The 24,605-nt window shown below is 35.6% G+C and overlaps 1 protein-coding gene across 2 annotated transcripts in view; it reads right to left on the reverse strand.

Moving 5' to 3' along the window:
- Positions 1 to 9,160: 9,160 nt before the first annotated feature.
- Positions 9,161 to 24,605, reverse strand: part of SLC27A6 (solute carrier family 27 member 6) — a 60,535-nt gene continuing 45,090 nt past the window's right edge. Inside the window, exons 6-10 of one of the 2 annotated variants that reach the window (XM_081054251.1) lie at positions 21,920 to 22,010; positions 15,092 to 15,290; positions 14,024 to 14,121; positions 12,745 to 12,875; positions 9,161 to 9,740 (exon numbers count right to left, since the gene is read on the reverse strand). In XM_081054251.1, coding sequence (XP_080910377.1) covers positions 9,564 to 9,740; positions 12,745 to 12,875; positions 14,024 to 14,121; positions 15,092 to 15,290; positions 21,920 to 22,010 — 696 coding nt within the window. In that variant the 3' untranslated portion in view covers positions 9,161 to 9,563. The remainder of the gene's footprint in view (positions 9,741 to 12,744; positions 12,876 to 14,023; positions 14,122 to 15,091; positions 15,291 to 21,919; positions 22,011 to 24,605) is intronic. The other variant, XM_081054252.1, reaches the window with a different exon arrangement.

Raw genomic sequence — 24,605 nt, forward strand, 5'->3', positions numbered from 1 at the left:
TATTAAGAATTGTTCCTGAGTTACGTCATAGCAATGGCGGCAGCGGGGCGCACTTTTTGAGTTCTCCTCCAGATCTTATCACAAACGGGACATATAACCCATCAAAGGACTCTCTGCTCATCACACAGAACAGCTAAGAGTCTCGTGGAAGAATTACTTGAAGGAGCACAAATTGGGCAAGCAGGGGAAGAGGGAAGGGAGCGGAGTGGAGACGAGGCCTGCACCTGCGGCGGTGGAAAAGCGGCCGGCACCCGCAGCTACAGAGATGAAGGGTATCTCAGGACAGAACAGAGAACACAAAAGCCAGGAGGACAATATACACAACACAAGAGTCACCTTCGGAGCACACTCAGAGGAGAAGAAAGAAGTAGTGTAAGTCAAATATAAAGGACACATACTACATAAGATAACCCAGCAAGAACTAAGAACTCTAGGGGATCTACCTAATACATCAAAGCAAACACAGAGTGCCAGCCAGAATGGGGAAACAAAGAAACATGTTCCAAATAAAAGAACAGAAGAAACCTCCAGAAATGGAACCAAATGAAACAGAGGTAACCAACTTATCAGAGACAGAGTTCAGAACACTGGTGATAAGAATGTTTAAGGAGCTTAGAGACGACATAAAGAAGGATGTAGAAATCATAACAAACAACCAGTTAGAACTAAAGAACACAATTACCGAAATTAAAAACTCACTTGAAGGAATGACCAGCAGGTTAGATGAAGCAGAGGATCAAATCAGTGACTTAGAAGACAAGTTAGCAGAGATCACCCAAACAGAACAACAGAAAGAAAAAAGAATAAAAAACAATGAAGATGGTTTAAGAGACCTCTGCAATAACATCAAGCGCAACAACATGCACATCATAGGAATACCAGAAGGTGAAGAGAGGAAGCAAGGGATTGAGAACATATTTGAAGTAATAATGTCCGAAAACTTCCCTAACCTGATGAAGGAAACCAACATACAAGCCCAGGAAGTGCAGAGTTCCAACCAGGATAAACCCAAACAGGTCCACACCAAGACACATTATAGTTAAAATGGCAAAGCTTAAAGACAAAGAGAGAATCCTAAAAGTAGCAAGAGAAAGACAGAGGGTTACATACAAGGGAACTCCCATAAGACTATCAAATGACTTTTCTACAGAAACATTGAAGGCCAGGAGGGAGTGGCAGGAGATACTCAAAGTGATGGAAAACAAAGGCCTACAACCTAGATTGCTTTATCCAGCAAGGCTATCATTTAAAGTTGATGGAAAGATAAAGAGCTTCCCAGAAAAGAATAAACTAAAGGAATTTATTACCACCAAGCCAGCATTGCAAAAAATACTAAAAGGACTTCTGTAAATAAAAGAAAGATGAAAACTATCTAACTACAGATTTTAAAATGGCAATAACTATGTACATATCAATAATCACTTTAAATGTAAATGGATTAAATGCTCCAATCAAGAGACATAGGGTGGCTGAGTGGATAAGAAAGCAAGACCCTTGTATATGCTGTATACAAGAGACTCACCTCAGATCAAAAAGACACACACAGGCTGAAAGTGAAGGGTTAGAGTAAGATATTTCATGCAAATGGAAATGAGAAAAAAGCTGGAGTTGCAATACTTATATCTGACAAAACAGACTTTATAATGAAGAACATATTAAAAGATAAAGATGGCACTATATAATAATAAAGGGATCAATCCGACAAGAGGACATAACCCTAGTAAACATCTATGCACCCAACATAGGAGCATCTAAATATATAAAACAGATACTAACTGACATAAAGACAGAGATCAACAGTAACACTATCATAGTAGAGGACTTCAACACACCTCTGACAACAAGGGACAGGTCTTCCAGACAGAAAATCAATACGGAAACAACAGCCTTAAATGATACATTGGACCACTTGGATATAATCGATATTTTCAGAGCATTTCACCCCAATGCTGCAAAATACACATTTTTCTCAAGCGCACATGGAACATTTTCCAAGATAGACCATATGTTAGGCCACAAAACAAATCTTGATAAATTTAAGAAAATTCACATCATACCAATTTTCTTCTCTGACCACAGTGCTATGAAATTAGAAATGAACTACAGGAAAAAACCCAGAAGACACACCAATTCATGGAGGCTGAATAACTTATTACTAAATAACGAATGGGTCAAGCAGGAGATGAAGGAAGAAATCAAAAGATATCTCAAGACAAACAAAAGTGAAAACACAATGACCCAAAAATCTATGGGATGCTGCAAAAGCAATCCTAAGAGGGAAATTCATAGCATTGTAGGCCTACCTAAAGAAACAAGAAACATCACTAATCAACAGTTTATCTTCACACTTAAGGGATCTTGAAAAAGAACAGCAAAATAAGCCCAAAGGGAGAACAAGGAAGGAGATAATAAAGACCAGAGTGGAAATTAATGAAATAGAAACCAGAAAAACAATGCAAAAGATCAATGAATCCAAGAGTTGTTTCTTAGAGAAGATAAACAAAATTGACAAACCTTTAGCCAGACTCATTAAAAAAAAAGAGAGGACCCAAATTAATAAAATCAGAAATAAAAGAGAAGTGACAACAGACACTGCAGAAATAACAAAAAATTTTAAGAAATTACTATGAGCAACTATATGCCAACAAATTTGACAATCTGGAAGAAATGGACAATTTTCTAGAGGCGTACAACCTTCCAAAGCTAACTCAAGAAGAAACAGAAAACCTGAATAGACTGATTACCATCAGGGAAATTGAATCAGTAATCAACAATCTCCCAACAAACAAAAGCCCTGGACCAGATGGCTTTACAGGTGAATTTTACAAAACGTTCAAAAAAGAATTATCACCTATTCTCCTCAAGCTCTCCCAAAAAATCCAGAAGGAGGGAAGACTCCCAAACACTTTTTATGAAGCCACTATCACCCTGATCCCAAAATCAGACAAAGACACCACAAAAAAACAAAACTACAGGCCAATATCTCTAATGAACATAGATGCAAAAATCTTCAACAAAATATTAGTGAACAGAATTCAGCAATACATTGAAGAGATCATACACCATGATCAAGTGGCATTCATCCCTGGTATACAAGGGTGGTTCAACATCCGCAATTTAATTAATGTGATACACCACATTAACAAAATGAAAAATAAAAATCACATGATCATATCAATAGATGCAGAAAAAGCATTTGATAAAATCCAGCAGTCATTTATGATAAAAACCCTTAAGAAAGTGGGAATAGAGGGATCATATCTCAACATAATAAAGGACATATATACGATAAACTCACAGATAACATCATACTCAATGGGGAAAAACTAAAATCATTCCCTCTAAGATCAGGAACAAGACAAGGTTACCACCTTTCTCCACTTCTATTTAACATAGTGCTAGAAGTTCTAGCCACTGCAATCAGACAAGAAAAGGAAATAAAAGGCATCCAAATTGGTAAGGAGGAAGTCAAATTATCACCATATGCAGATGATATGATACTATATATAGAGAACCCTAAAGACTCCACCAAGAAACTATTAGAGCTGATAGATGAATTTAGTAAAGTAGCAGAATACAAAATTAATATTCAGAAATCAGTTGCATTTGTATATACCAATAATAAAACATCAGAAGGAGAAATTAAAAAAGTAATCACATTTACAATTGCTCCAAAGACTATAAAATACCTGGGAATAAATTTAACCAAAGAAGTAAAAGATCTGTACTCAGAAAATTATAAGACACTGAAGAAAGAAATGAAAGAAGATATAAATAGATGGAAAAACATATCATATTCATGGATAGGAAGAATTAATATAGTTAAAATGTCCATACTGCCTAAGGCAATATACATATTCAACGCAATTCCTATCAAACTACCAACGACATTTTTCATAGAAATAGAACATATAAACCTAAAATTTATATGGGACCATAAAAGATCCCGGATAACCTCAGCAATCTTGAGAAATAGTGGGAGGTAGAACAATACCTGACATCAAATTATACCACAAGGCTACAGTAATCAAAACAGCATGGTACTGGCATAAAAACAGACACATAGATCAGTGGAAAAGAATAGAGAGTCCAGAAATAAATCCATGCCTATATGGCATTTAATCTACGACAATGGAAGCAAGAATGTATGGTGGGGTAAAGACAGTCTATTCAATAAATGGTGCTGGGAAACCTAGACAGACACATGCAAAAAAATGAAGCTGGACCACCTCCTTACACCATATACAAAAATAAATTCAAAATGTCTTAAAGACTTAAATGTAAGATCTGAAACCATAAAATACATAGAAGAAAATATAGGAAGAAACTTCACAGACGTTACTCGGAGTAAGATTTTTACTGATATATCCCCTTGCACGAGGGAAGTAAGAGAAAAAACAAACATGTGGGATTACATCAAACTAAAAAGTTTTTCACAGCAAAGGAAACCATGAATAAAACAAAAAGGGATCCTACTGAATGGGAAAGATATTTGCCAATGATATATCTGATAAGGGGTTAATATCACAAATCTATAAAAAACTCACTCAACTCAACTCCAAAAACACAAATAACCCAATTAAAAAATGGGCAGAGGACATGAAGAGACATTTTTCTAAAAAGGACATACAGATGGCAAGCAGACATATGAAGAAATGCTCAACCTCACTAACCATCAGAGAAATGCAAATAAACCACAATGAGATACCATCTCACCCCAGTCAAAAAAAAAACCACAATGAGATACCACCTCACCCCAGTCAAAATAGCTATCATCAATAAATCAACAAACAAGTGCTGGCGCAGATGTGGAGATAAGGGAATGCTTGTGCACTGTTGGTGGGATTGCAGATTGGTACAGCCACTATGGAAAATAGTATGGAGGTGTCTCAAAAATCTGAAAATGGAACTACCTTATGATCCAGTAATTCCACTCTTAGGTATCTATCCGGAGAAATCCAAAATTCCAATTCAAAAATCTTTATGCACACCTATGTTTATGGCAGCACTATACACAATAGCGAAGACATGGAAACAACCTAAATACCCATTGGTAGATGACTGGATTAAGAAACTGGTACATTTATGCAATGGAGAATTACGCAGCCATAAAGAAGAAATCTTACCATTTGCAACAACATGGATGGACCTAGAGAACATTATGTTAAGGGAAATAAGTCAGACAGAGAAAGACAAATACCATATGATCTCACTTATATGCGGAATCTAAAAAAAAGAATAAGTGAATGAACTAATCAGAAACAGTTTTGGAGACAAAGAGGAAAAACTGAGGGTTGCTAGATGGGTGGGGGGGTGGAGATAAGGGGGAAGGTGAGGGGATTAGAAAACCGTTGGTAACCACAAGATGGCCACGGGGTTTTGAAAATTAATTTGGGGAACGTAATCAATAATGTAAAGATTGTAGGGTATCTGATGGACACGTGTCCCATTTGGGAAATCACCTAAGGGATGAGGTAGATGCCTGATCACTGCAATGTACCCCTGATGCTGAAGCTGAACAATAATGAATGCCAACTATAATTTTATATATATGTGTATATATATATATATATATATATATATATATATATATATATATATATATATATGTATGTATGTATATACTTACAAGAAGCAGAGTACAGCATTAGGAATAGAGACAGTGGAAATGTAATGGCTCTGTGTGATGTCAGAGGGATAGTGGATGGGGGCAGGGGGGTTTACACAATGTGAGGGATATAAATGATAAACATCTAAGTATTACTTTGTCTTGTGCACCTGAAACTAATAAAAAAAGAAGAAAAAAGAAAAAAAAAGAATTGTTCCTGATTGTTCCCCTTTCTCTTTTGATTTAATCTCTCCTCTCCACCACATTATTTTCCTTAGCATATAAATATGCTCTGTCATTTTCCACATTTAAAAATACTTCCCTTTTCTAGAACTAGACAAGGTGATTTTAAAGTTTGTGTGGACAAATAAACAGGAGAATCATCTAAGATAACTATGGAAAAGGAAGAGCCATGAAGGATAATGAGTCACATCAGATATTAAAACATACTATAAACCCTCAGCAATTAAAGCGGTGTGTTACTAGTTCATGACTAGAAAGACAGACCAATAGAAAGAGATCAAAAAAGTAGAACAGAGATAAAAATTTAGTATACAGTAATAGTGACATAAATAGGACAAAGATAAAAATTTAAATGAATGGTCTTGAGACAATAAGACTACAATCTGGAAAAGATAAAGTTAAATTAATACCACACACTACATATGAAGATAACCTCTAGATATATGAAATATTTTATTTAAAAAAAACCTCATAAAAATCACTGAAAGAAAATATAAACAATTTCTTTTGAATACCAGAGAGGTTAAAACCTTTCCAGTTTAATTCAAAATTCACAAACCAAGAAGGAAAGATAAAATATTTGACTACATAAATGGGCAGAAGGAAGGAAAGGAAAGGAACAGGAAGGAAAGGAAAGAAAGAAGGAAGAGAAAGAGGAGACAGAGAAAGGAGATAGAGGGAGGTGGAAAGATGACAGAGAAAGGAGGGAAAGAGCAGAAGAAGAGTTAGGAGGAGGGGGAGGAGAAAGAAAAGGGAATAGAAGAGAGAAGAAAAAAATCTGCCTGGGAAAAAAACACCCCAAAATCAAAAGACAAATGAAAAAGTGGGGTAATATCTGCAACTCATATCACAGATAAGGGATAATCTCTTAAATAAAGATCTCTTAGCAAAGGTAAGTAACAAAGTGAAAAAAAATAGACAAAGGTAACTTTGTGCTATTTAATGAACACAAAGTTAAGAGAATATAATTCTTTAAGAGTATAAAAATGTCCAACTTTATTCATGATATGAGAAACACATACTGAAAGTACACTTAGCTTCTATTTTTCAATTATCAGATTGGCAAAATCCAAAGGTTTCACAACAGTTGGCAAGGGAATAGGGAAGCAGGCCCTCATGTACTGCTGATAGGAATGTAAAATTATATAACCCCACAGAATTCAGTTTAGCAATACCTATCTACACTATAAAAACATGGTCCAGCAATCTCATTTCTGGGAATTTATTCAACAGATGCACCTAGATGTTTACAGGAAGAAATATTTACAAGGTCATTAATTTGGGCATTGTAGTAGCACAATATTAGGAACAATCCAGGAGTGCATGAATAGGGAGCTGTTTAAATAAAGTGTAACATATGCACCAAAAACTACTATAAAAAATGAGGAAGCTCTGTATGTTAATTTGGAAAAGTCTCCCATGTATATTATTAAATGAAAAACTTCATGCACAGAATAGTATTTTATATGCTTAAAATGGCACAGAAATAAGAATATGTATGCCTACTTACTGTATCTTCATAAAAAAACACTGAAAGTTTTCCCAAGAAATGAATAAAATAAAAAGTGTTTATCTACCAAGAGTGGGAGACAAAGTCAGGATAGAACCAAGACTTATCAATGTATCTTTTCCTCTTGTTTTATTTGTTTCATTTAAATCAAGATGGTCCAGTTAAAACAAAACATAAATAAAATATTTAAATTCTCTTTTGACTCCACATACTCCCCAAAGTTTTTATTTCTCTGTCCCTGTTTAATGCAAAATTTCATGAAAGAATTATCGCCTCTTCCTCGCCTACCATTCACTCTTCAGCCTATCTGAATCTGGTTGCTGCCTCCCCATCAGTCAAAAATTACTCTTGCTGAGGTCTTTAATGACATCCATTTTGCCAAACCCATGTAGCTTCTTTCTAGCCTTGTCTTTCTAGATCAATCAGTATCATTCGACACTATTGACTATTGATAGGTCTGTGACACTCTAGGCCTCATTTGCCTTCTACTTCTCTGATCACTCCTGTGTTTCCATCTATACTGAGCTCTGTGTGTATGTGTGTTATCTATATCTATTATCTACATCATCTATATTATCTATCATTTATTATCCATCTATCATCTATCTATCTATCTATCTATCTATCTATCTATCTATCTATCTATCTACCTACCTACCTACCTACCTATCTATCTTTCTATCTCTATCATCTATCTAATCTATCTATCTGAGTTAAAGGAATTTGGCTTATATGATTGTAAGGGCTGGCAAGTCAGAAATCTCTAGGGCAGGCTGGCAGGCTGAAAACTTCGGCAAGATTTCTGCATTAGTCTTGAGGCAGAATTCTTTCTCTAGGAAACCTGTTTTTGCTCTAAAGGCCTTCAGTTGATTGGCTGAGGCCCATCCACAATTTGGAGGGTCATCTCTTTATTTCATGTCAACTGATTATAAATTTAATCACATCTATAAAGTACATTCACAGCAACATCCAGACTAGTGTGTGCTCAAACAATTGCACACCATGGCCTACCCAAGTTGATGCATAAAACTCACCAAAACAAATAGTTCTATTTGGTTTCTCATTTCCACTTTTGCCTCATTTTCCACTCTGATTTCCAAATAGCAGTTGGTGTAATCTTTTTCATAGTGTCTCTTCCATGATTAAATGATTTCCATTGATTCTCATTGCACTTGAAATAAAGTACAAACACTGCCTACAGGTCCATCGTCCACTCAGAGTTTTCTCCTCTGCATTTACTTTGCTCCAGCCACTTGGAATACTGGCTTCCTTTCTGTGCATCCAACATGCCAAATTCTTTCCTTTTCTAGGGCCTCTACATATACCTCTCAGATGTGTGATACATATTTGTTAATGAATATATAATAAATAACCCCTCCTATGGAAGATAACTCACTCTGTTAAGAGACTCATTCATGTGCTTCCTGCTTGAAGCAAACACTGGAGTCTGGTGCTTCCAGATTGAGATAAATACAATTGTGCTTATTACACTACCCTTGCAATGCATTTCCCAGTTAACTACTCACAAATAAAACTGGAGTTATATTCTTGTCTATTCTTTTCCTGTATTGTTATTAGTTTCTATAGCTCTATTGGATTTTATCATGAATTTAATCCCATTTACATATCTTCAAAAAATTTCTAAATGCTTCAGGCTTACCAGTTTTCCTGCTCTGTTGTTTCAAACTTTCATATTTCTTCTATCATCTTAATGTGAGTTTAAGATAAGGGAGACTGGAGTTTGTATTGAATCAGTTTCCTTTGACTAGAAATTTATAATCAGAACAAAATCTCAAAATACATGTTAATGAAGATGATTTTATTGAATTACAGGACAGAGAACATAAAATATTTGATTAAAATTTAAACATTTATTCAAAATTAGAAACTTTAACTATTACAAAGTACATTTGTAGTATCTAAACTATTACCCACTTATTTATTACTTAAAAATTTTATGATTAAGGTAAATATTTAGTACTGGATCCCCAAATAGGTAAAAAGAACATCAACTAAAGTTTTTTTTAAATCAATTAAAACAAATTAAAGTTCTTAATTAAAGAAAAGCTTTAATTAAGGAAATATAGCACATGCTTAATTAATGTCAGTTCTTTTTTTCCATTTCATATTAAAGAACTGCACACTTTCCCTTCACCTCTCCTAAGAAAGCATATGAAACCCATATATATATATAAAAAAATCTTAAAGTTTGATCTCACCTAACATTATTTGATCATAAAGTTCTTTGGTCAATGGAACATAAGATTTTTTCAAGTTATCCATGAAGTAAAGTGGATCAGAAATTTTCAGTGGACTAAATCCTTCTTCCACCAACTGAAGCTTCTTTGGTTTGAATGTCCCTGTAGTTTCCATCTTTTCCTATAAAGCAATTACCAGGATTAGTGGAATCATTTAATATTATATATAATACATAAAGAACATATTTAACAATATAAACTATAATATTGAGTTACGTATAACATTTTCATATCCAATGGCCATCTCTATTTACTACTAATAATTTAACATTAGAAATAAAAAATGCCCTCTAAAACATCCTTCTCTGCTCTCATCCCTTTTCTCCCCTCTCCTACCAAACACTGTCATCACAGAATCAGATTTGACTGTGTAGAAACAAATATTCTTTTTTACAAAATTGGAAGCTCATTGTTTCTACAATTTTATGTTCTGCTTTAAAAAAAATGCACCATACCAGGTACATTTCCCCAGGTTAGGTAATTTTCATCAAAATAGTACTTTTTAATGGTTTCATAAGGTCTCATCTAATTATAATATTTTAGTTAACCTCACTCTTATTCTTGAACTTAGAACATCAAAAAATTTTTACTACTATAAATAACACTTTGAAGTACAACTTTCTACATAACATTTGTACGTCTTTGATTACTCCCTAAGGATAAATTTCTGGAAATAAAATCACTAAGTCAAAATATATGCAAATTCTAAGACTCTGGTCATATATTTACCAAATTGTTTCTTAGAGAGGTTTATAACAATTTGTGTTTCCACAGGCAGAATGAAAGGACCAATTTAATTTCTTTGCAGCCATACTGGAATAATGTAACATTTAAATTTTTATTTTTTGTAATTTTATTGGCAAGAGAATCCTTTCAAAATTTGTGCTGAACAGATTTTTAATAAGATAATTGTTTTATTCATTTTGTTAGAAGTAACTTATTCTTTTGTTTATATCATATCATTAGTTCATTTATTAAATAAATATTTTGACTGCCAACTAAGTGTCACGCATTATGCTAACTATAGCAAATACTCTAATAAACATAAAAGTCATAGCCCAAGTGCTTTTAGTTGTTTAATGATGCTAAAATATTTTCTAAATTTGTACAAGACTGATTTAGTCTTCTAGAGTAGTCTTATGCCAAAATATTTCTTCTGCTTAATAAAAGTGAATTTTAAGTGGTCCTAGGGGAAAAATTGTTTAAAATATTATTTGATTTGTCAACTTTCTATTCCATTAAAATACATTGTTTCTGGGGTGGTGTAGGGAAGAGCAGGAGGGAGCTGGTGTGGTCATAAAAGGGCAGCATGAAGGATTCTTGTGGTGTTGAAATTGTTCATATCTTGACTGTCTTCATTGATATGTAAAGCTACACAGCTGATAAGAGAACTTAATACTGGAGGGGTTCAGAACAGGCCTCCCCCAAATGTACCACTTTGACATGTGAATTATTTTTGAGCTGAAAGCAATTGGGACCCTGCGGGTTCATAAGACACTTTTACCTCTCCCTTAAAAAATTTAAATCAGAGGACTTGCCCATAATGAGTTATCACCAGAAATAACTTTTTATCACCTATCCATATGGCAGGGAAAACTTCTAATTACTGAACATCTGCTCTTCTTATTGTCCTGCAAATGACCTTCCTCCTCTCTGAAGACCAGGAGCCTACCTCATCCTTAGCTCAGAATACCTTATACGTCTCATTTTAACTTTCTGTTTCTGAACCTCTCTTGTATGTGGGGTCTCTGACTCTCTCAGATATGTGGGATTCCCATATGTACATATGTAATTAAATTTGGTTATTTTTGCTTGTTAATCTGTCTCATGTCAATTTATGATTAGACCAGCTGGAAGAATCTTGACTGGAGAAAAATTTCTTCCTCCCCCACAATACAGACATACATAAACACACAGACACACAGATACACACACACACACACACACACACACACACACACACACACACACACTTGAGTACAGAGAAAAGTTTAATAAGATGGATAGATTGTATCAGTGTTAATATCCTGGTTGTAACAGTTTTGAAAAATGTTACCATTGGAGGAAACCAAGTAAAGAATACACAGGATCTCTCTATTGTTTTTTACTCTCATGTGGAGTTCTCCATGTGACTCCACAATTATCTCAAAAACTTTTTTCAATTAAAAATGTGTCACTTCTGCTTTATATTTACTTATCTTTAGTGTTTGAGACTACTGTTAGGAAAATAATCTGATATAATGTGTAAAAGTTGTCAAAAATAAAAAAATATTATGTAAATGAAATATGTGTTATGACAGTTCAGATGTGTCCCATTGGTCAAACAGTGACTTGACCATAAGGATTGCTCAGCAAATTCTTTAAAAATGAACAAACATGACACCATCTGTTGCTCTATTGAAAATTTAATAGCAATATGACAAGTGTATCTGGAAAAATTCTGTGTTTGGGTGTTAAGAGGTGATGAGTACTAGCTTTGGGAAATTATATTTGAAGCACAGTATTAAATAAATGAATGGCTGAAAAAAATGAGCAAGCAAAGTTACCCAGTAGCTGAGTAAATTTATTTTCTTTTTACTGTGCTCTATTCTAGTAACCTAACAAGAGAGCGCTCACCTCTCAAAACAAGTAAATTCAGAATTCCTCCGAAATATAAAATCCCAGAGGGAAGTTAGACAGAATGAAAACAAAGATTAAAAGCAGAATTGCTTAAAGCAGTTGCCTTTAAGTTCTGCACACATCCTACAGATACCTTGATGTCAGCTTGGCAGAACCTAATTTTAGGCACAGAGCACCAGATATTTTCACAAGGCAAGTGTAAGATGGGCTTTGGCTTGCCACTATTTGTGGGGCCACAATTTTTGCTCTTGAGGTCTTGATTGAAGAGGAAGAGAGCAATTCCAAATTAGGATAAAGAGAAAGACACCCTAGCATTTCATCAAATTCCCCCTTCTATAATTAGGCTTAAAATATGGCATAAATTAGCATCCCAACGCTTTTTCATTGCTCTTGAAATTCTCCAATATAAATAAAATGCACATATTATCGAAAGGATAAAATATTATTTTGTAATTAAACCATCTCTTAGATTCCTGGTCTTAAATTTGATGGGTAAGTAAGATTACCTGAATTCTTAAAAATCGTGGGCAGGCGTACACTGGTAGAAATGTTACAACTTGTTCATAAACTTTTTCCAAGTCTAAAGACTTATTTGGTTTTAAAATAATAGAGGCCATTCCTGTTTTTCCTTCACATTCTGAAAAAAAGTTTGAAACAGAGTCAATTTTATAAGTACTAGGTGAATTTTTAAAATAATCCTGTAAATTGCATGTTAATTGTTGTAAACAGAGACATTAACTCTATTGCAACAAGAACAGTGCAACAGTATCGTGAATGAGTGAGTCCTTCCCTGAGCATATGATTTATACCCTAGAAATAATTTAGGAACAGGGAAGGGTAGAGTCTATCCCTAACTGTCTATGCTACAAAAATGAAATAGATGGAATAGAAAACATCATAAATGACCCATAATTTGCATCCTACCAACATCAATACAAAATATTGAGGAAAAAATTTATTTAAAGGCAAACATGTTACAGAGAAATGTCCATGTTAAGTATCAATGAAAAAAATAAAGGACATATTTCCAGGTTAAGAAACTAGAGACAGTATTTCCATAACTAATTCCACAGATTGCTTATTGCTTATCATGCCACCAATCGATCCTTCCAGAAGATCAGAATTTCCTGGACCATTTCTCCAGCACCTAGTGGTTGGCTATTAGAGTAAGCATCTCCTTCCTTTGCTACCCTATCCACAGTCCCCCATCCTCCCCCATGTAAGCATTAGTTGAAAAATACTGTCATTTGTAAAGAAAAAAGCAAAAAATAGACAGTGAAGGGGAATCCTGTGATTTCGAGTTGATCATTTTTATTTACCATTTGTACCATCATGAGACAATCCTAAAACGCATATTTATAAAGATAAATGAGGCCAAATTTTAAAACAATTTTTTAAAAAGATACAACTTAACTACAAATTAGTGTTGTTGAACATTTAAACTAGAACATGTTTCTGTTTAGTGGCATGTATAAATTCTAGTCATAAAGAGAAAAATAATAGACTATTGAAAAGCTGTAACCTATTGTCAAGCAGTGACTCACTGACCAGGGTTTTTAAGCTTTGCTGAAAAACACACACAAACATTAAAATTCATTGGATACCTTTCCCCTGATGTGCCCGTGAAGTTTGTTAGCTTGGTCCAGGGCATTATTTGCCAAGACGAGACTACAATAATCATTTAATATACAAAAATAATAAAATGTCGAATTACTATGTTTGTAGCAAAACTAAAGAAAAGTTCTCTTTTTAAGAATCCTTCCAAAACCCAGAATATATTCCTACCTGGCACAGCCACACCATAGACATTTGATTCCTGTATGAAATCCAGCATTCCAAGAACATCAGCAACCTCTGTGGTTGCAACATTTTCCCCTTTCCATCTAAATAAAAAGCAAGTTCCAGTTACAGCACCTATATTTGAAGTACTACGTACTCAGTTTTAGTGCCTTGCATTTGGCTCTGTGCAAGTATCTAATAAACAAAAATAATGGCAGCTTTCAAAACGAAAGGCATTTTCTAAAGAAGCACTTTGTTGATAAGTCAACAAGATTAGTATGCTTTTTAGTTAAAATTACTTTACCTATGTCTCACTGGTATAAATTGCTTACTGTCAGTGTTTTTGTAATATAATAACAGTTAAGTAGAAACATTTCCTATCTCTAATAATAGAGATAAGAAAAAAAACAAAATTAAAAGGAAAGCTATAGTTGTCTTTCATGTACTGACCTCCTTTAATTTCTAGGGATTAATCCCTTTGAATCTTTTAGTGTATATTTTAATTAAAATAATTTTACATGAAGTGAGCTCCTAACATAGCACAAGGAGGTGAGGAAGTAAGTATAATTCATTCAAGCATTTTTGGCATGTCTACTGTCTGTCTTTCATTGTTCTATAGTCACTGATTAGTAAAGTATAATAATTTCATAAGCCTAAAATAATTTTAAGTAATAAAAAATGAAAATAATAGAAAGGGAAATTTTGCCATTTCATTATTTTTATCATTAGGTCAAGAATTATACCATATTTGACCAAACTGGTTTTCTGTTTTAACCTTACCATTTAGACTTCACATCTATCTGTTTAATATACTAAAGAAAGGAGCTCACTGATTTGGATTAATGGATTCATTAAAATAATTATAAAAATTGACATCAAAATTTAACTTATGTTTCAATCTGGAAACAGATAGCCGAATTTTTCATTTTTAAATGGGGAAACATGACTGAGCAAAAGGCCTCTGTCTACCCTGAAGATAAAGGGCATGTGGTTTATAATGTTCCCATAGAGCCTTGGTTGTGGAGCTCAGTTCACATTTACAGAACAATTAGTGCAACTGATGATATTTCAGACCTGAAAGTGTCTCCAATACGGTCCCAAAAATAAAGGAAATTCTCCTGATCTTGGACCATTAAATCTCCTGTGTTAAAGTAAACATCTCCCTTCTTAAAAACATCACAAAGCAATTTCTTTTCTGTGTGTTTCTTATTCCCAGCATAACCAAAGAAGGGATTCTTTTCATTCACTTGAGAAATTAGAAGTCCAGGCTCTCCTGTAAGAAAAAGGTATTCTTCAGTAATCTGATCAAAACTATTATTATACACACCATGCATTATGTACCTAAATTATATCCGACCAACACAGCCAGTGTTACCTATCTTACTTTCCTTTGAACTTATTTTTATTATATTTGACATTATCTGTTCTGGGTGCTTACAGGACAACTAACACATTCTTCCACTTTGGAAAAACTAACAAAAAGGAAATTGAATGTAAAAATAGGTATATTATTTCACATTCTGGGTGGGTAGACCAATGGCTAGTTTTCTTTTAGATTATACAACTGATAATAAATAATGACAACTATATTATAAACAACAACCATAATAATAATTTTAATAAGGATATGATAGTACTATAGCAATATTTATTTATTGGGCATTTACTACGTATGTAGCAAGCCCCATGAGCCCTTTTATTCTTCACAGATATCCTTTGAAATTGATAATTATAATCCCTATTTCATGGGGAAGGAACCAGGGCCCAAAAGGGTAAAGTTACCAAAGTTCAACAGAAAGAAAGCAATGGACCTAGAACTCAAATTCAAGTCTCAATGATTTTGCCTCAAGGTTTTTGTATAGTACCATTTCTGATCTAATTAACATGTTATTAGAAGTTCAGGAAAATGTTTTAATCCTCTGGGATGTTAGTCTGGAAATCCTTGACGGGCAAGAGATGAGACATGAAATTCATCAGTTTTAATTCAAATGAATCAAGATTTCGCCCAGCAATCTGCAAGGTGGAAAACCACTTCTAAGAGAAGGGGAGAAGACAAAGGGAGCAGCAATCACTGCCTCAGAAGATCCCAAGGCCATTGTTGACTTGCTTTGCCCCCTGTGAAGAGAGACAACATCCAGGCGAGAGTTAGATGGGGTTGAATTGCAGTAATTTATGTCATTTTAACCGTCTCTATTCAACTCCCATCACTCCCAGTCCTTCTGGGCATTCTGATTTCCAAGGGCACACATGCTACTAGCCTGAACAAGCCTGCTCTGCTACAGCACAGGCCTCTCACTGTCATCACCATCACCAGCACCATCATTAACATCATCGTAGTAATCACTGTCATTACTACACGTATTGAGCTCTTTCTGGGGACCAGTCACTATTCTGAGAGCCTTACAAATATATCCCATCTGATTCTTATCACAAACCTGTAAGACAGGCCCTCCTATGATCTTCATCTAACAGCTGAAGAAACGGAGGAATAAAAAGCAACTTGCCCACTGTCGCACAGCTGCCAAATATTGGGGTTGAAGTTTTTTTTTAAATCAGGTCCATCTCACTACAAAGCCTTTCCTGCATTGCCTATTCCATTGGTCTACATTCACTGTACTTCAGAATTTTTCCAAGCCTCATATTTCTCTTAAAATTTATTTTGTTTTTCTTCTTCAACACACAAACTGACAGTTTCTTCCCTGAGAAACCAATTATTGCAAATGCTTAAAAAGACTATAGTGCATTCTTATCTATCCGTTATAGGCATAATTTAAAGCAAAACATGATGCTTTAATAGAAACATAAAATATCTAGTAACCCATAATGAGAATTGCAAAATAGTAAAGCAGACATTTGGGGACAATCCACTTTTTAAGAAACTCCGAGGTTATGTAAGCATTGGATTCAAATTCCAATTTCAGATATTATTGTAATTGTAATACTAAATGAAACACACTAATAAAGTGTGTTTAAATAAAGTACTTGTGATTTCCAGTCAAGAAGGTGGAGTATGTAAATGCTGTGCTTGCCTCCTCTCATGACCGCATGAAAATTACAACTAAACAACCATCATTGTAAATTGCCTCAAGTATAGCTGAACAAATGTCTGAACAACTAAGGATACACAGAAGGAGACATGTCAAAACTGGTAGGAGGAGTGGAGATGCATAACACAATGGTCCCACACCCACGTGTGGCAGTTAAAAATTGGGAGGAATATCATGGCTGCGGAGGTTTCCCCTGGAGGAGCGAGGGGTCCCAGGCTCTCTCCAGCTCAGGGTTCCAGTGCCAGGAAGAGAAGTCCCCATAACTTCTGGCTATGAAAACCAGTGCAAATTGTGGCTGAGTGAGACAAAGGGCAGCTGCACTCCCAGGCGTTGCTCTTAAAGGGCCTGCGCACAGATTTTGTTCACTGATGGACTCACTGGCTCTGAGCTGCAGCACTGGGGCAGCAGCTCAAAAGGCACCAGGGACTTACAAGGAGGAGCTGAGCAATCCGGCTTCAGGGTGAGGACTGGAGGGGCTGCTTTCTCCCAGTCAGAAGTGCTGGCAGAATCTACTGTTCCTTTGCTGAGACCTCCCCCTTCCCAACGTGCAGACATAGGTGGTCACCATATATGAATCTCCATCAACCTGGCTAATAGTGTTTGCCCTGTTCCGGTGATTTCTTGAGACCCTGTACCACCCAACCTGCCAGCCCACCCAAGCTGCTTCCAGTGTTTATTCCATCCAAAAGATCTGTCTTGACTCCTGCTGCAGACTTTTCCAAAATCTCCCAAAGGTTCTCAAAACTCAAAACAAGCAGAATCTGGCCTCCACATGCCCTGTACCTCTTGCTAAACAGCCTGAAGCTGGGCATTGGTGGCAGCTGACTTTGGTTTGAGACTTGGCCTCTCCCAGGCGCTTCCAAGCCCAGTACAGGTGGCAGCCATCTGCGGATTGCTTTACAGATCATCCCAAGGAGCCCTGGGCAGGCCACAGGCTGCGGCTGAACTTGGCCTGAGGCGGGGCCCCTCCCAGGAGGACCACTCCACTGCCTCCATGAACAACACACCCAAAGGGCAGACTGGGCCAGCACCAGAGTCCTGATAAAGTGAACCCTGCTCCACAGGGTCAGCCCCTGAACCGCAAATCCTTCACTGTAGTCACAGCTAGTCCTCCCACTGATGGGCAAACAGCAACCAAGATTCAACTATAACAGGAGGACACACTCAACCTACACAAGGAAAACAAGGGACACACCTGTAGCACCTGGTTCAGGTGACCAGGGAGACTGTGCTACTGGGCATCACAGGACACCTACTACATAAGTCCACTCTACTAAGACTGGGAGACATAGCAGCTCTCCCCAACACGTAGAAACAAACACAAGAAGGGAGCCAAAATGGGACACAAAGAAAGGTGTCTCAAATGAACAAACAGAACAAAACTCTAGAAGAACTGAACAAAATGGAGACAAGCAATCTTCCAGAGGCAGAGTTCAAAACACAGGTTATAAGGATGCCTAGTGATCTCAGGAAACTTCAACAAAGAGATAGGAAACATAAAAATGGAGATAGAAAATATGAAAAAAAGGACCTGTCAGAAGTGAAGAATACAATAACAATATGAAGAATATATTAGAGGGAATCAATAGTAGGAGAGATGAAGGAAAAGATCAAATCAGTGATTTAGAAGATAAGGTACAATAAAATACCCAATTACAACAGCAAAAAGAAAGAAGAATCCTAAAATATGAGTATGGTTTAAGGGCTCTCTGGGACAACATCACGTGTACTGACATTTGCATCATAGGGGTACCAGAAGGAGAAGAGAGAGAGCGCAAGGAATTGAAAACTCATTTGATGAAATAATGACAGAAAACTTCTCTAACCTGGTGAAGGAAATAGAAATATAAGCCCAGGAAGTGCAGAGGGTCCCAAACAAGGTGAACCCAAAGAGGCCCACACCAAGACACATCATAATTGAAATGCCAAGGGTTAAAGGCAAAGAGAGAATCTTAAAAACAGCAAGAAAAAAGCAGTTAGTTACTGCTAAGGCAGCTCCCATAAGACTGTCAACTGATTTCTCAACAGAAGCTTTGCAGGCCAAAATGTACTGGCACGGAATATTGTATTGAAAAGCAAGGACCTACAACCAAGATTACTCTATCTAGCAAGGCTATCATTTAGAGCTTCATTTAGACAAGAAAAAGCTAAAAGAGTTAGTTCATCACCACCAAACCAATATTATAAGAAATGTTAAAGGGACTTCTTTAAGAAGAAGAAAAAAGATAAAAAAATATAAGCAAAAAAATTGGCAATAACTACCTATCTATCAACAATTACTTTAAATGTAAATGCATTAAATGCTCCAATCAAAAGACATGATGGCTAAAGGGGTAAGAAAACAAGACCCTTACATATGCTGCCTACAAGAGACTCATTTCAGATAGAAATGTCACAAACTGAAAGTACAGGGATGGAAAAAGATATTTCATGAAAATGGAAATGGAAAAAGAAAAAGCTGGGGTAGCAATATTTATACCAGACCAAATAGACTTTAAAACAAAGGCTATAACAAAAGACAAATAACGATCCAGTAATCCCACTTCTGGGTATTTATAGGAAGAAACCCAAAACACTACTTCAAAGGGACGTGTACCTCCATAGTTTCATTGTTTATTGTTTACAATAACCAAGATATGGAGGCAGCCTGGGTGTCCATCAATGGGTGAATGGATAAAGAAGTACATATATGCAATGGACTACCACCCATCCATAAAAAAAATGAAATCTTGCCATCTGAAATAACATGGATGGACCTAGAGGGTATTGTGCTAAGTGGAGTAAGTCAGACAGAGAAAGACAAATGTCATAGAATTTCACTTATATTTGGACTCAAAGAACAAATAAAGAAACAAACAAAACAGTTAAACAAACTCATAGATACAGAGAACATTTTGATGGCTGTCAGATGGGAGAGGAGTTGGAAGAATGGGTAGGGTAAAAAAGGGGGAAGGGATTAAGAAGTACAAATTGGTGGTTACAAAATAGTCACGGGGATGTAAAGTACAGCATAGAAAATATAGTCAATAATATTGTAATATCTATGTATTGTGCCAGGTAGGTAATAGACTAGACAGGGGGTTCACATCATAAATTATACACAAGGTGTGATTTAAAAAAATACAGTGAATGTTTAAATTAAAAACAAATTATTACAATAAAAGACACATTGCCATTAATCCCCCTCAAAATACTCCTCCTTGCTTCAAACACACTTATCTGATCATTCTTGCCATTTTCTGAAGCAGTTCTGGAAGTCCTCTTTCCTGAGTGTCTTTAGTTGCGCTGTTATGGCTGTCTTGATGTCCTGAATCAATTCCAAACATTTACCTTTCATGATCATTTTGACTTTGGGGAAGAGCCAGAAGTCACACAGTGCTAGAACCGGTGAATAAAGCGGATAAGGACACACTGCAATGTGTTTTTTTGACAGAAATTGCCGTATACCAGAAGTGATATGTGACATGCAGTGTTGTCATGAAGGAGAATGAAATAAAGACCCTCATGAAAGAGGACTTCCAGAACTGCTTCAGAAAGTGGCAAGAACGATGGGATAAGAGCTTGAAGCAAGGGGCAGTATTTTGAGGGGGATTAATGGCAATGTGATTTTTACTGTAATAAATCTTTTTTCATTTAAACATTCACCATATTTTTCTATCATACCTCGTAAATGTCTAACTACTACGCTGTACACCTGAAACTAATATAATATTGTATGTCAACTGTAATTGAAAAAGAAAAATATTTAAGAAAATGAAGTTCTTTGTAATCTCTTTGAAATGACTTTTCTCTTGGACACTGCCTATAGAGTTGAATTAGGGAAAGACATTTGATAAATGCCCTTAGGCTTGAAATGCAGAGGATAGGGAAATCTGTTTTTTAATAGACAAAGCTTATATATTTTCCAATCTTTCAGCTGCCAGTAAAGAGACAAAACAAAACAAAACAAAACAAAAAACAGGTTTGGAACCTTTATCTCCATATTTGAAGTGAAGATTTAAAGGAAATTATGTCTGAAATATATTTTAAACATATTCTGAGGCAGTAAAAATAATTTTGGCTTGATTTATTCAGACTGGATCCCTAAACAATTCTAAGTGCACCTCTCTACATTTAATTTTCTAGATTGATTTTATGCAGCAGCAAGTTAATTGGGGCACTTGCTTTCATTAAAATTTCTAACCAAAAATTATAAGAAAGTCTACTTTGGTGAAGGAGGGAAATGAGAAGGAGAAGAGAAAGGAGGGCATAACTAGCCCATGCCAGACCCTCCAAAGTGCTTTGCATACATTATCTCATTGAAATGTCAACAATAACCTCACAAAATCAATATCGCCCCCTCTAAATAGGAACAAAAAGTGACTCAGACAGGTTGAGGGACCTTCCAAAAGTAGTAGAGTTTCTAAGTGTGAAAGCCCTGATTTAAATCCAAGCCTGCCTGACTTTCCACTACACCTAGAATGTTAAATTAAGTCCTTCATTTTTATGTTATATTTTGGTGATACAGGACATTGGACATATGCCTCTATCACAAACCAGAAGTGATGGATTAAGAAAAAGATGAGTCAATAGTAATCACTTTTAAATTTTAACAACTTACCTGGGGCCCCTAACATCTATTAAGGTGGTGCCAAAGTACTTGCGGTTTAAAAGGTTAAAAATAATTGCAAAAATCGCAATTACTTTTGCACCAACCTAATATTAATAATTAAGCCATTCTACCTGCATTGAAATTCCAAGTAAGTCACATTATATATTAGAAATAACCATTCTTCCTTTTCTAAAATCAGCAGTAATTTCAAAGGAAATTGAGAAACTTTGCCTGAGGTGACATCTTCAGATACAAGAATCTTACCTTTTTTCACATGACTACACCAGCCCTGTTCATTTCTAATAGGTTCATCTTTCTGAAAATCATACTTTATCAAATCGAAGGCAAAAAAAAGCTGCAAAAACAAAATAAAATGAAAACAAGATTTAGTTATTTATTTGTGCAGTGACATCTACTGGTAGCAGATTTTATGCTCAATTGAAATAAAGAATTAGAATGTGGATTTATTAAAACACGTAACCTTCTGAAAGGCAAAATTTAATAAATATTTGAACATCAAAATTGAAGGTATTAGTAAAGAGCACTCATGTACTGGCGTTACTTTCATTTCTTTTATGTTGCACACTACCCGAGCCAAACATTAGTAACTTCTATCCTGACTGAGTGAACGTCAGCAATCTCTGTACTCAGTCACCTATTCTACAAATTCTAGGGAAGAGGACCACTTTCTTGCCTTCTTTTTGCAATCATTCAAAACATCCCTTGAAATGGAAAGTTTTAATAGAACTAAAATGTAAACTATGTGAATGCAAGGATTTTGTTGTCTATTTTTAACTTATAATCCTTTGAGAAGGCACCAGATGCCAAAAAAGTACTTGTTGTTGGACGCTCACTTTGACCGTTTCCCCAGGCCTTTCACTGTAACGTCTCTCAACTAACCCTCAGTACTTCTCTGTACACTACTGTGGTGTGAGGTGGCAAATTTGTTGGAACATCCACATTCCACTGGAAACCACACTTATCGGACATCTCTCCTTGTTTCCAAATATTTGCAGCTGCCCTGCTCCTGAAATGTCCATATTACCATGTCACGCAGATTCATAGATCCACTAAAATCTAATCCTGGGGGAGAATCACAGATTGGTTTAATCAAACACCCTCATTTTATATATAAGAAAATTGAGATTTTTCCTGATCAATTAAATAAGCAATCTTAGTAAGCTGAGCTAGAAAACAGTAAACTACAATGGAGGTAATGAAATGAAGTGAGGAAAAATAATAAGGAAGGACAAATAGAAGAGAGAGAAAGAGGAGAAGGACAGAGGAGGAGAGAAATGAATAAATATAGAACAATAAGAAAAGATAAGATTTCGAGATAAATGTAATAATGTTATTATCAAATATTATTAATCTCAGTGAAATCAGCGTGTAACTAGAATCACAATTCACTATTTGAATTAAAATATAAATAAGAGCAACTAATATTGATTCAGCACTTACTGTATGCAGACACCGTGTGAAAAGTTTAAGAGCAGTATTTAATTGAATCATCAAAATACCCTGTGAGGTAGAAGTTAGTATTATCTTATTTTAAGATGAGGTCCAATGAAAGTGGTTGCGAAGCAAAACACATTGTTATTCTAGACATATAGATTCTTTATTAAAATGCAAGCTTTCATCTTGTTGGTCTTTGTCGGTAATTGGGATAACAGGATACTGGCCACTTGCCTAATAACTGGTAAAAGAAAGATTCCAGAAGTTCCGGAACTACAATTATCATTCTAGCCAAACAAGAACAGAGCCCTGTTCATTACACAATCTCTTCCGTCCTGTTTTAACATGCTTTATATTTTGAAAAATTTGTCCAGCAACTGGTGTTATCAGCTTTAGTGTTATTTCTTTTATATTCATTTGGCAAACCACATGTGTGGGTGAGATTCACTCCACAACAAACCACTGTTCAGTGTGCTGTTATCAGATACAGAGGACCCGATGGTCAGCAACTGGGTAATTTTATAATACAAATGAAATTGACATATGTCACGACATCTTCTAGAAGTGGCAGGGATCAGAGTATTACGTCTCTGCCAGAGGGATTTCTGTTGTTTTCCCCTGCCCTTGAAAGGTCCCATGACATTACAAAAATGGCTGTGTTATAAAACCAAATAAAAAAATAGGCACCACACTTTCATATACCCTAAATGGATGCCTATGTACAAGTATAGGGACATGTGTCCAGAGCACAGCTGCAGGGAGCCCATCCATAACATTCTAGATAAATGGATCCCCCTAAACTGCGCAGCACACACCTATGTGGCCAGACACCTTGGCCTTTGGAGTTCCCACACACACCTGGATGCCTTTGCATATTCAGATTTGTAAACCTACAATTTAGAAAGGGAACACAAAAATTATTTCCTCTATTAATACATGAGGAGACTTTGAATACAGAGGAAAGTGACTTGTCAATGTCAAAAAGTCAAGTAGGGAAAGAGCAGGGACTAGGGCCCTTGGCACAGTGATTCCAATTCAGGGTTTTTCCTTTCAACATTATATTATGTTGTCTTGGCCAGTATAGTAGAGGCTCATTTACCTGGCACCATAGGTCAAGGGCAGTTTCTCTGTTTTCTCAAATAGACGACCCTAAAAAAAAATACAAACACACACACACAAAGCACAAACCTATCCATCTATGTAGCTATTATAAATATATATTTATATATTATAACATATAATATCACATATAGCTGGGCTATTTTGAATACTTAGTTTTAGAATGCATTGTTATGCAATAGCATAGTTCCGAATGGCTGCAGAGTTCATTGTGGTTAAAAATCCTCATTTTAAAAAAGTCAAGCAAAACAGAAAAATAAGAAAATTTAAAATTTCCTCAAATCTCAACTGAAAGTAAACCAAAATCAACATGCTGTAATATATTCTCAACACCACCAAAATGTTCCCATTAGAGCTAAAACAGATGCACTCAATC

The sequence above is a fragment of the Rhinolophus hipposideros genome, assembly GCF_964194185.1.
Source record: "Rhinolophus hipposideros genome assembly, chromosome: 7".
Taxonomy (NCBI): domain Eukaryota; kingdom Metazoa; phylum Chordata; class Mammalia; order Chiroptera; family Rhinolophidae; genus Rhinolophus; species Rhinolophus hipposideros.